The sequence below is a fragment of the Notolepis coatsorum genome, assembly GCF_963971535.1.
Source record: "Notolepis coatsorum genome assembly, chromosome: 1".
In the NCBI taxonomy this organism is placed as follows: Eukaryota; Metazoa; Chordata; class Actinopteri; order Aulopiformes; family Paralepididae; genus Notolepis; species Notolepis coatsorum.
Genome location: NC_140165.1, coordinates 320,727,024 through 320,740,659, shown reverse-complemented (window position 1 = coordinate 320,740,659; position 13,636 = coordinate 320,727,024). Strand labels below are relative to the sequence as shown.

At 45.8% G+C, this 13,636-nt stretch overlaps 1 protein-coding gene across 2 annotated transcripts in view; it reads left to right on the top strand.

Moving 5' to 3' along the window:
• Positions 1-13,636, top strand: part of zbtb44 (zinc finger and BTB domain containing 44) — a 52,200-nt gene that overhangs the window by 19,194 nt on the left and 19,370 nt on the right. For both annotated transcript variants that reach the window (XM_084313379.1, XM_084313380.1), the window contains exon 4: positions 559-710. In XM_084313379.1, coding sequence (XP_084169505.1) covers positions 559-710 — 152 coding nt within the window. The remainder of the gene's footprint in view (positions 1-558; positions 711-13,636) is intronic.

Genomic DNA, 13,636 nt, shown 5'->3' with positions numbered 1-13,636 from the left:
TTAGTAATACATGGATCAAATATGGTGTAGTGTTACAAAGTGTTTAAAGCATCCAAGTGAGTGTTTAGAGGTGAGTGTGTGCAGTGAGTGGGTGAGTTGGTGTTGCTGGTCAGTGTTGTAGTCGAGTCACTAAATCTCGAGTCCGTGTCGAGTCTCGAGTCCCCAGTGTGTTCAAGTCCAAGTCACCAAAGAAGAGCCAGAGTCGAGTCCCCATCATTACCCGAGTCCCAGTCCCAGTCCGAGTCATCGAGGTCGAGTCCACTCCACTCTGGCATCAAAGAGCCGACGACGTACAAATAAAAAAAGCTCTACGTTAAACATAAATGACACAGCGGTCACCGTTTCAATGGGAGTTTATTTACTTTGTGACCCAATAGCCAAACAAAATGCACTAGCTGTCGATAGCTTATGCCAAATGATTAGGGCCTATTACAAAAAAAAAAGAGCAATTGATCAATTAAAATGATCAATGAAGATCAGTCCAGGACTCCAGTGCTACACCACTGTCCGGTCAGCGACACGTACAGTGTTTCTGAATCCCGTCTGTCTGTGTTCCAGGCTGGAGGGCATCCAGTACCCCTACCACCTCTACATCAGCCCCTCGGCTCGACCCGGCGCCAACGGCCCCGACCGGCCCTTCCAGTGCCCCACCTGCGGGGTCCGCTTCACACGCATCCAGAACCTCAAGCAGCACATGCTCATCCACTCCGGTAGGTGTTAAAGCAGCGCGTGTTAAATCAGCACGTGTTAAATCAGCACGTGTTAAATCAGCACGTGTTAAAGCAGCACATGTTAAATCAGCACGTGTTAATACACTCCGGTAGGTGCAACACGTGTTAAATCAGCACGTGTTAAATCAGCACGTGTTAAATCAGCACATGTTAAAGCAGCACATGTTAAATCAGCACGTGTTAAATCAACACGTGTTAAAGCAGCACATGTTACAGCAGCACATGTTAAAGCAGCACGTGTTACAGCAGCAGCACATGTTAAAGCAGCAGCACATGTTAAAGCAGCACATGTTAAAGCAGCACGTGTTACAGCAGCAGCACATGTTAAAGCAGCAGCACATGTTAAAGCAGCACGTGTTACAGCAGCACATGTTAAAGCAGCACATGTTAAAGCAGCAGCACATGTTAAAGCAGCACGTGTTAAAGCAGCACGTGTTAAAGCAGCAGCACATGTTAAAGCAGAAGCACATGTTAAAGCAGCAGCACATGTTAAAGCAGCATCACATGTTAAAGCAGCACATGTTAAAGCAGCAGCACATGTTAAAACATTTGACCCACATTAGATGATTGGTATAACGCTGCCCACGGAATTATAAACGCCCCCTCGCCCATCCGGTCAACATCAGATGACGTGTAGTAACTTCTAGAAGTACGTCTAGTTGGAATTTTTTATATCGCGCGGATTGCCATCAAACTGTATTTCATCATCAATATAATGCATTTGGGGCTATAGATCACGTTCTGGAGAAAGCTGCAGAAAGAGATGAAAACATACTTATACATTAGACCATACTTTACTATGAATATGTGAATGAAAAAGTTTAACGTTGCTACACAATGAACAATACATATAGGACTTTGAATGGGCCCTAATAATGGCAATGTAGCAATAGAATTTAAAAAGTTATAGCCCTGCAAAGAAGGGGACTTTCTCCATAGACAAATAGCGCTGGCAATCTATGGTATATCATTAATTTAACCCATGGCAGCCAAAGTGTTAAAGCAGCACATGTTAAAGCAGCAGCACATGTTAAAGCAGCACATGTTAAAGCAGCAGCACATGTTAAAGCAGCAGCACATGTTAAAGCAGCAGCACATGTTAAAGCAGCACATGTTAAAGCAGCACGTGTTAAAGCAGAAGCACATGTTAAAGCAGCAGCACATGTTAAAGCAGCACATGTTAAAGCAGCAGCACATGTTAAAGCAGCACGTGTTAAAGCAGCACATGTTAAAGCAGCAGCACATGTTAAAGCAGCACATGTTAAAGCAGCACATGTTAAAGCAGCAGCACATGTTAAAGCAGCAGCACATGTTAAAGCAGCAGCACATGTTAAAGCAGCAGCACATGTTAAAGCAGCAGCACATGTTAAAGCAACACATGTTAAAGCAGCACGTGTTACAGCAGCAGCACATGTTAAAGCAGCAGCACATGTTAAAGCAGCACGTGTTAAAGCAGCACATGTTAAAGCAGCAGCACGTGTTAAAGCAGCACATGTTAAAGCAGCACGTGTTAAAGCAGAAGCACATGTTAAAGCAGCAGCACATGTTAAAGCAGCACATGTTAAAGCAGCAGCACATGTTAAAGCAGCACGTGTTAAAGCAGCACATGTTAAAGCAGCAGCACATGTTAAAGCAGCACATGTTAAAGCAGCACATGTTAAAGCAGAAGCACATGTTAAAGCAGCAGCACATGTTAAAGCAGCATCACATGTTAAAGCAGCAGCACATGTTAAAGCAGCAGCACATGTTAAAGCAGCAGCACATGTTAAAGCAGCAGCACATGTTAAAGCAGCACGTGTTAAAGCAGCAGCACATGTTAAAGCAGCATCACATGTTAAAGCAGCACATGTTAAAGCAGCACATGTTAAAGCAGCAGCACGTGTTAAAGCAGCAGCACATGTTAAAGCAGCAGCACATGTTAAAGCAGCACATGTTAAAGCAGCACATGTTAAAGCAGCACATGTTAAAGCAGCACATGTTAAAGCAGCAGCACGTGTTAAAGCAGCACATGTTAAAGCAGCAGCACATGTTAAAGCAGCATCACATGTTAAAGCAGCACATGTTAAAGCAGCACATGTTAAAGCAGCAGCACATGTTAAAGCAGCACATGTTAAAGCAGCAGCACATGTTAAAGCAGCAGCACATGTTAAAGCAGCAGCACATGTTAAAGCAGCACGTGTTAAAGCAGCAGCACATGTTAAAGCAGCACATGTTAAAGCAGCACATGTTAAATCAGCACATGTTAAAGCAGCACATGTTAAAGCAGCAGCACATGTTAAAGCAGCAGCACATGTTGAAGCAGCACATGTTAAAGCAGCACATGTTAAAGCAGCACATGTTAAAGCAGCACATGTTAAAGCAGCAGCACATGTTAAAGCAGCACGTGTTAAAACAGCAGCACGTGTTAAAGCAGCAGCACATGTTAAAGCAGCAGCACATGTTAAAGCAGCAGCACATGTTGAAGCAGCACATGTTAAAGCAGCAGCACATGTTAAAGCTGCAGCACATGTTAAAGCAGCACATGTTGAAGCAGCAGCACATGTTAAAGCAGCACATGTTAAAGCAGCAGCACATGTTAAAGCAGCACATGTTAAAGCAGCAGCACATGTTAAAGCTGCAGCACATGTTAAAGCAGCACATGTTAAAGCTGCAGCACATGTTAAAGCAGCACATGTTAAAGCAGCAGCACATGTTAAAGCAGCACGTGTTAAAGCAGCACGTGTTAAAGCAGCACATGTTAAAGCAGCACGTGTTAAAGCAGCATGTGTTAAAGCAGCACATGTTAAAGCAGCACATGTTAAAGCAGCACATGTTAAAGCAGCAACACATGTTAAAGAAGCACATGTTAAAGCAGCACATGTTAAAGCAGCACATGTTAAAGCAGCACATGTTAAAGCAGCAGCACATGTTAAAACAGCAGCACATGTTAAAGAAGCACATGTTAAAGCAGCACATGTTAAAGCAGCAGCACATGTTAAAGCAACACATGTTAAAGCAGCACATGTTAAAGCAGCAGCACGTGTTAAAGCAGCACATGTTAAAGCAGCACATGTTAAAGCAGCAGCACATGTTAAAGCAGCACATGTTAAAGCAGCACATGTTAAAGCAGCACATGTTAAAGCAGCACATGTTAAAGCAGCAGCACATGTTAAAGCAGCAGCACATGTTAAAGCAACACATGTTAAAGCAGCAGCACATGTTAAAGCAGCACATGTTAAAGCAGCACATGTTAAAGCAGCAGCACATGTTAAAGCAGCACATGTTAAAGCAGCACATGTTAAAGCAGCAGCACATGTTAAAGCAGCAGCACATGTTAAAGCAGCACATGTTAAAGCAGCAGCACATGTTAAAGCAGCACATGTTAAAGCAGCAGCACATGTTAAAGCAGCACATGTTAAAGCAGCACATATTAAAGCAGCACATGTTAAAGCAGCAGCACATGTTAAAGCAGCAGCACATGTTAAAGCAGCACACGCTCGTAGATGCAGCTGAGGAAACCGCCACGTCTTGTTTATCAAACCCGTTGATTTAGGAATGTTCGTTATGTCGCACAAACACCGTCTCCAGAAAACACCGTATACATGTTATTGATACAGCTGCACTTTATTTGCGCTCTCGGGGGATCATTTCTAGTGTGAAATATTTCTGCTTCAGCAAGATGTTTTTGGACATTTTGTCCTTTTTGCTTATTTTTAGATCAAAGAATCGGTACAAACTGCTACCCTGGCTCCTTTCCCCTCGTATTACACCACCGTTGGCTTCGCACACTGTACTCGTAAAATGTTTATTTAAGGCGAGACAGTACCCCCTAATAGGCCAAAAGAAATATTTGAATAGATATCACTATGAAACCTTTCCAGTTTGCTATGTACATATAAACTTAAGAAAGAATATATTGCAAGTTTTCAGAATTGTATGTTTATATATGCAAATGAGGCACTTCCTCATTATGCTCATATCGCCAAGACACGAATCACCAACATGGATAATGCCAGATTCAAAAACTTGGTTTCATTTTGTTGATACATTCAAAACAAAACTTTTTCCTCAAGGGATTGTGGCTAGGTCCTCTTATCAGCCCATACATCAGGGAATACTGTCTACTGTCATCAATAAAAAAATCTAGTTTTGGTATACAATTTACTCTAAACCCGGCTTTGAATGATAATATCAACAAACCCTTCTGTAATTAGAAGCGGGATATGGATGGGAATAAATGTGGAACGTTTGGTGTGTGTAGGTACTAGGGGAAATTAGGGGTGGGACGATACATCGATCCAGATCGATATATCGATCTATTATCAATGATCATATAGGGTCCATGCAACGTAAAAATATCTATTCATATTGCGATACTCTTATTTTGAAAATCCCCTGGCGAGCATACCAGCTCCGCCCCAACAACAACAGTAGCTCCGCGTGTGTAGACGTTAGACAGCATTGCTTCAGAGTCCGCCTATTTTGCGACCCGAAATTAGTGCCTGTTTCCCCCCCCCCCCCCCCACAACGGGTCAAATGCATCTTAACATGCTTTGCATCCTCGCCATTCCTTTATGCCCACGTCGCGTTAAATACCTAAATTAACATTGCGTTAGCGTAAACGAACTAAGCTAAGCTGATCAGAGCCATATAGAGAGAACAGCAGAGGTCCAATAGGGACTGGGGAAGGGGGGGGGGCATTCTCTCTGTGTGTGTCTGCGTTTGGAAAGAGGGGTTTTAGGTTGCGTGTTGTGAGTTCCAAAAAATGTTACTTAAAGTTTAAAGCTCAATTTATCAAAACCTGGCACTTTACAGTGAACAGGAGGTCTATTTGTATTAAAAACAATAATTTTTTTCATTTAAATGTCTGGAAGAGCTCAAAAATAAAAATGTCAAATGATATTTCCGTTGCCTTTTTTGAGTTGATCTAAATCAGGGGTCTCAAACTCGCGGCCCGCGGGCCAATTGCGGCCCGCGGGATGATATTTTGCGGCCCCCTACTGGACATCAAAGTGTAGTGTTAACGCGGCCCGCGCGCAACTGTTTGCCGAGTCGTTGCGCGAGAGTTGGACGTTTTATTTATTTTATCACTTGTAGGCTACCATAGCGCAGGCTCATGACAGCAACGTTATGTTAGTGACTTGGTTGAAACGTGATTCCGGAGTGATATCAAGTAAAGTGGAAGCAAATGCATCCTCGCTATCTCTCTCCTCTGCGAGCAGTGCTGAAGTGCTCTGCATGTCCGACTGCACTGCCTGTGTCTGTGTACGAGTCTGGTCCAATCACATACGCGTCCCGTCAGCGTTTTCCCCCCTCACCCACAGTCTGCGAATCAGAGGCAGAGTAGGGGAGTAGGGCGGGTCTTCACGGACTGCATGTCGTATCTCTCTTTCAGTTCAAGTCGGAGCAGATTTAAAAGCGCATCTACAGTAAACTCGCTCCCAGTTTTATCTCTGTGAGATAAATGTAGCTATTAGCCTATTTTCGCCAGCAGGCAGCCAGCAGAAAAATATGGCATTTTCAAAGATGGTCAGTAAAAGAAAAGTCGACTGCAATTCAAAGGTGAATGGACGGGAAAATATGCGTTCATCCCGAGTCCCAGCCAGGGGCGTAGCTGGAGATTCTGGGCCCCACGAAAGAATCAATTTGTGGGCCCCCAATCTATAAAAAAATTTGGGGCATTTATTTATTGATGAAAACGCATAATATGGTTTTTACCTATTTTTTTTATAATACAGGCAATTATACTTTTGAGTCATCTACATTAACTTACTTTAGGATAATAATAAAACCATATTAATAAAAAGATAATAATAGTGTTCTCTGGGCCCCCCCCCTCCCCAGTGCTGGGCCCTTGGAATCATCCTAACCTCCCCCCCCCCCCCCCCCCCCCCCCAGCTACTCCCCTGGTCCCAGCACCAAACCAATTATGTGACTATATGCCAAGAAACTGTAGCTATTTGAAAATAATGTATGACTGAAGTGAAGAACTGAAGAACTGTTCATGTTCTGAAATGTTATTGCTAAAGATTGAGAAGATTGGATCAGTTGTACTTTTTTTTTGAATACTTGAAACCCTTTTTTTGTGGAATATTTGATGCGGCCCAGCCTCACCCAGACTCTACCTCCAGCGGCCCCCAGGTAAATTGAGTTTGAGACCCCTGGTCTAAATGTTACTGAATGGGCAATATCGTCTCATATCGATCGCAGGCACCTGAATCGAATCGTATTGTATCGTGGCAGACTTTGTGATATCGGCAAATATCGTATCGTTGTCCAAATAATCGATATCGTATCGTGATGAAACTGGTGATTCCCACCCCTAGGGGAAATGGGAGTTCCATGTCTTTGTGTGTAAGTAAAATGCATAAAAACTCGTTTTTGAGAAAACACCCTCAAAGTTCTGTATTGGTAATTGTGATCTATGGACACAATCAGACAAAATGAAGTACATTTTTATTGCCACTAGTTTGAAATAAGACATGTTAAGGAAGCTAAATATAACAATCTCTATCGCAGAGAAAAAGAAAAAAAAAGCAATTTTGGGGGCACTGTCCCCCCGGAACAACAGCCAGTTTTTAGAAGATGTATTGTTTCGGGGGACATGCAACATGTCGGAGCGCGCTCTGTACCCCGTGCCCGAGAGGTGCCTCGACACCTTCGGGGAATAGCGTCACCTTGGCAGGGAACGAATGGAGCCTGGCATTACAGTGAAATACTTGAAATACATATTCTATAATAAGCAGAGGGACATTTTCAGGAAGATGAAAAGCTTCTAACCTGTAGAGCAGGTATATCTTACATTTCTGAGTTTGTTTGTTTTCCAGTGTCCATTTGATTTGGTGAGTTTGCCACCAGAGGGACGTCGTGCTGCACGGCTGGTTCTACTGGACGCTCGCTGCTCGATACGTTTAGCAGTTATTCTCAATTTCCAGACTAAAAATGTCTAAATATTGAGACCAATATCACTATTGCTACTATCACTCAACCCTACGTGACACTGGTAAGCATGACTTCTGAATCTGACTTTTTAACAAGAAGCAAATCGGCCCAATGGACGAGAGCACCGTTCATCTGATGTAGCAGACCCTTTCTGACAAAAGAAGCCACCCAACTCCAATCAACAGTCATCTCCCGCCTCGACTACTGCAACGCACTGCTCGCTGGCCTCCCGGCCACTGCCACCAAGCCTCTTCAACTCATTCAGAACGCAGCGGCCCGCCTGATCTCAAACCTACCGAAGTCGGCCCATGTCACCCCACTTCTTAGGGACCTGCACTGGCTCCCCATCGCTGCATGAATCCGCTTCAAGGCCCTCGACCTGGCATACCGTGCGGCAAAGGGAACCGCTCCCGCCTACCCCCGGTCAATGGTCTCTAACTACACACCCTCAAGACCCCTACGCTCTGCATCTTCTGGCCGACTCAGACCCACTCCTATCCAAGCTCCGGGAGGGTCATCAAAGAGAAGACGCCTTTTCTCAGTCCTTGCCCCACAATGGTGGAATGAACTACCCACCACAGTTAGGACAGCCGAAACACGTCCAATTTTTCGTCGTCGACTAAAGACGCACTTCTTCAATCATTATCTGAAATTTAAAAAAAAACTCTAACCCTAACTAACCTTACTGTCAGCACTTGTCCTAATAAACTAACCTACACTGTAGCACTCAACACTTTGATGAACATTGTTACTCAGATGATAGAGTTGTGCCCTTCCTGATGACTTGTCGTACAGAACTTGTAAGTCGCTTTGGATAAAAGCGTTCAGTTAAATGAGTTCTCCAACCACTCAGCTCTCTGGCTGCACCGCTAGTCTGATGTAGCCTGAGTTCTCCAACCACTCAGCTCTCTCTCTGGCTGCACCGCTAGTCTGATGTAGCCTGAGTTCTCCAACCACTCAGCTCTCTGGCTGCACCGCTAGTCTGATGTAGCCTGAGTTCTCCAACCACTCAGCTCTCTGGCTGCACCGCTAGTCTGATGTAGCCTGAGTTCTCCAACCACTCAGCTCTCTGGCTGCACCGCTAGTCTGATGTAGCCTGAGTTCTCCAACCACTCAGCTCTCTGGCTGCACCGCTAGTCTGATGTAGCCTGAGTTCTCCAACCACTCAGCTCTCTGGCTGCACCGCTAGTCTGATGTAGCCTGAGTTCTCCAACCACTCAGCTCTCTGGCTGCACCGCTAGTCTGATGTAGCCTGAGTTCTCCAACCACTCTGCTCTCTGGCTGCACCGCTAGTCTGATGTAGCCTGAGTTCTCCAACCACTCAGCTCTCTGGCTGCACCGCTAGTCTGATGTAGCCTGAGTTCTCCAACCACTCAGCTCTCTGGCTGCACCGCTAGTCTGATGTAGCCTGAGTTCTCCAACCACTCAGCTCTCTGGCTGCACCGCTAGTCTGATGTAGCCGGAGTTCTCCAACCACTCAGCTCTGCACCGTTCACTCTTACAAAATCAATGGCTACAGGAAAAATATCAAACTCAGAAATGTAAGTTGTACCTGTCCTAGCTCACAAGCATTTCCTCTTCCAGACCTCGATCCCAATCCGAGTAAATTTTATATCGAGTATCTGCCGATACCCGGTCCTGATCCAATATTTGTATTTTCCTAGATGATGACACAGTCCATTAAAGGTAGTAAAAAAACAATCCAATGTAGGTAAGGCATGCTTGGTAAATGAATAACTCTGCTTAAAGAAAATTGCCTACATCGCAGCTTTCCCTTAACCTGTTGAGCCCGAGCCTTATGTTCTGAAAATCAGCCTAAAAGTACATACCCAAGTAAACGGAAGATTGCTCCACTTCTACAAGGTCCATTTGCATGTTCTTGGTATCTAGGGGACACCTATGGATCTCATGGAATGTATTCCCAGTGTCAGAAATATTGTGTCCGTTACATTTCTATTTTTATACAAAGCGACATATCGCATCTTTTGTGAACCATGCACCTGTCGTGGCCCGGCGGTGAGATTTTGAGTTTGACAAGACCCTGCCGTATATTTGTAATCCATAAACGTACCGAATTAGCGAATTTGAAAGAAGGAAGGGCGGCGGTATAAAGAGCCAGATCTAGCCTCAGTCGCTCGCCAGCCCTGCGGCCCCGCCTCTGCATTCGATCCCTCGCCACGTACGAGGCCCGGTGTGCCCGGAGGTCTGACCATGTCGTTCGGCCCATCGAAAAATATGGAAATATCCAGTAATCCGACATGTGAAACAATGTCCAGTAGTTCTTGTCTTGTGTACAAAGGGTCAGCGTGAATAGACTGGACACGACGTAATGCTGATAATAGTTGATCTGTCGTGTTCCTGAACTTCCTGCCGGCGAGACACAGAGCTCCTGCCGTGAGTGCCGTCCCCCCTCTCAAAAATGTACCCAAAAGGTAGGCGAGACTGCCACCTATCGGGATTCGATCGCCATCACAGTTTTACAAAATCCATGCAGAAGGTCACCGGGACTGTCTAGTATCCTAATAAAAAATTAAAACATAAAACCAGTATAGGGTCAACGCATGGTCAATGTGTTCAGAGCACAGAAGTATTAGTATTATATTTCTTATAATGCAAAATTACACTGCATCACATGTAGGTTGTAACATGCAGTACCTGTAGCCATCATCTGTTGTGTCAGGTGGAGGTGGAGCCATCATCTGTTGTGTCAGGTGGAGGCGGAGCCATCATCTGTTGTGTCAGGTGGAGGTGGAGCCATCATCTGTTGTGTCAGGTGGAGGCGGAGCCATCATCTGTTGTGTCAGGTGGAGGCGGAGCCACGTGAAATCCATCTGGGGGTTTTCCAGGAGCCAATATCGTACAGTTAGCCAGATGGCTTAACAATGTCACAGGACCAGAGAATCTGTGGTCATAATTAATGATTAATATGTATGATTTCGGATTTCTAAACCAAATCTATTGTTCCAAGTTGACTTTTTACTGATTTAAATCCAAGAAGCAAGACTATTGCCAGATACCTTTCAAGATGTAATCGGAACATCTCAATCCTAGTTGTCGTAAAGTCTTTTCCATGTGGAGTTATTCTCTTTTTTTATTCTCTGAATTATTGTTCTCTGGAAACTCTCTTGGCATCAAACGATAATATTCACAGCTTTGGTCTTTTAGACGCTGTGGATGTAAAGAGATCGTTCGATGTGTTTTCACAACAACAATTTATAAACCAGAAAAACATTCAAATGGTTCAAATCCTATCCTATTTGTCTACTAAGAATGTATTTAGTTGAAGACGGCCCTATGCTCACTATTAAAGATAATATACTATAAGATTCAAGATTCAAGATTCAAGAGTTTTAATTGTCACGGCATACAGGTATACAATGAAATGCGGCTGGTCTTGCCCGCGACGATGTGCAATACAGTGGTACAACATATAATAGAATCCAATAAAAATACAGTGGTACAACATATTAATAGAATCCAATAAAACAGTGCAATAAACAGGTACATGGTGTGCCATCTCGGTATCTGTACATTAGTATTTACAGAGCATATAGGACATGCTAGTTAGCTTTAGTAGTGCAATACACTGTTCCTGATGTTATACTACTTTAAGTGGCCTTTCCTCTGGCCATAAGTGTGCGTGTGTGCGGCATGAGTGTTAAAGTGGCTGCTAGTGTGTGAGCGTGCTCAGCGTGCGTGTCGTGTATGTACTTGTGTGTGGATAGTTCAGTTTCTGTGTCTCTCAATGTTCATTGTTCAAGGCTCTGATGGCCTGGGGGAAGAAGCTTAGCCTAAGCCTCTCCGTCTTAGTCTCTAGAATTCGCAGGCGTCTGCCTGACCTCAGCAGCTGGAACAGGCTGTTATTGGGGTGGTGAGGGTCTTTCATTATCCTGCAGGCTCTGGATTTGCACCTCTTGTTGTATAGAGCCTGCAGGGGAGGTAGCGCAATACCCGTGGTACGCTCGGCTGAGCGCACCACTCTCTGTAGGGCCTTCTTGTCCTGTGCCGTGCTGTTCCCATACCAGGCAGTGATGTTTCCAGTCAAGATGCTCTCTACAGCTCCTGAGTAGAAGGACTGGAGTATCTTCCCCGATACTCTGAACTTCCTTAACTGTCTCAAGTGGTAGAGGCGCTGCTTCGCTTTCTTTACTACTGTGTCTATGTGTGTTGACCATGTCAGGTCCTATAAAGATAGTATATTAAAAATACACTTATTTATTACATAATTCTAAACCCAACATTCAACATAGCTTAAATAGATTTGAATCCAAAATATCAAGATATAGCCATGGAATAAATCTGGCCGAGCTATAACCCTGCGTCCTGCAGTATCTCCCCGGAGACCAGCCACTGTGTAGTACACCATCCTGACCACCAGGCTGTTGGGGCGCAAACCTTTTGGTTCATGGCCCATAAAAGCAAAGGGATGCCTGCTTGCCCCCCCAGCCCCCCCTCCCACCCAACATGGTGACGTAGAGATAGAATGATTAACTTTGACGCAGAATTGTTATTTTTATTTCCCCTTTTCAGGCTATTTTTACTTGGGATTATTGACAGAGGGCTTTAGACTTCAAATATATATTATTTACTATAAACAAGAAAAATATCTCAAGTTCAAGTTCTTTAATAGTTGTCATACAGAAGTACAGAATACTTTCATACAAAATGCTTCTTACTGTTACGCTCTATACCAAAGATTATAACTATGACAATGTACAGTATATATATATATATTTCTTCCAGCCCTCAGAAATCCTCTTGTGGTCCCTCTGGGGGTCCCGTCCCTCAGGTTGAGCATCCACAGTGCTGTTAATAGCCGTGTGATTAATGGAATAAGTAAGCCTTTAATGTCTGCAGTTGGGCCATTCCAGGGAACATTGATTTTTGAAAACAGTCTAGGCTTTGTCTTTGGCGGAAGGGGATCTGCCCGTCCAGCCAGCCAGCAGGCCTCTGCCCGCTCAGAGCGGATCTAGTCGTCTAATCGATGCCCGTCCAGCCAGCCGGCAGGCCTCTGCCCGCTCAGAGCGGATCTAGTCGTCTAATCGATGCCCGTCCAGCCAGCCAGCAGGCCTCTGCCCGCTCAGAGCGGATCTAGTCGTCTAATCGATGCCCGTCCAGCCAGCCGGCAGGCCTCTGCCCGCTCAGAGCGGATCTAGTCGTCTAATCGATGCCCGTCCAGCCAGCCGGCAGGCCTCTGCCCGCTCAGAGCGGATCTAGTCGTCTAATCGATGCCCGTCCAGCCAGCCGGCAGGCCTCTGCCCGCTCAGAGCGGATCTAGTCGTCTAATCGATGCCCGTCCAGCCAGCCGGCAGGCCTCTGCCCGCTCAGAGCGGATCTAGTCGTCTAATCGATGCCCGTCCAGCCAGCCAGCAGGCCTCTGCCCGCTCAGAGCGGATCTAGTCGTCTAATCGATGCCCGTCCAGCCAGCCAGCAGGCCTCTGCCCGCTCAGAGCGGATCTAGTCGTCTAATCGATGCCCGTCCAGCCAGCCAGCAGGCCTCTGCCCGCTCAGAGCGGATCTAGTCGTCTAATCGATGCCCGTCCAGCCAGCCGGCAGGCCTCTGCCCGCTCAGAGCGTATCTAGTCGTCTAATCGATGCCCGTCCAGCCAGCCGGCAGGCCTCTGCCCGCTCAGAGCGGATCTAGTCGTCTAATCGATGCCCGTCCAGCCAGCCAGCAGGCCTCTGCCCGCTCAGAGCGGATCTAGTCGTCTAATCGATGCCCGTCCAGCCAGCCAGCAGGCCTCTGCCCGCTCAGAGCGGATCTAGTCGTCTAATCGATGCCCGTCCAGCCAGCCGGCAGGCCTCTGCCCGCTCAGAGCGGATCTAGTCGTCTAATCGATGCCCGTCCAGCCAGCCAGCAGGCCTCTGCCCGCTCAGAGCGGATCTAGTCGTCTAATCGATGCCCGTCCAGCCAGCCAGCAGGCCTCTGCCCGCTCAGAGCGGATCTAGTCGTCTAATCGATGCCCGTCCAGCCAGCCGGCAGG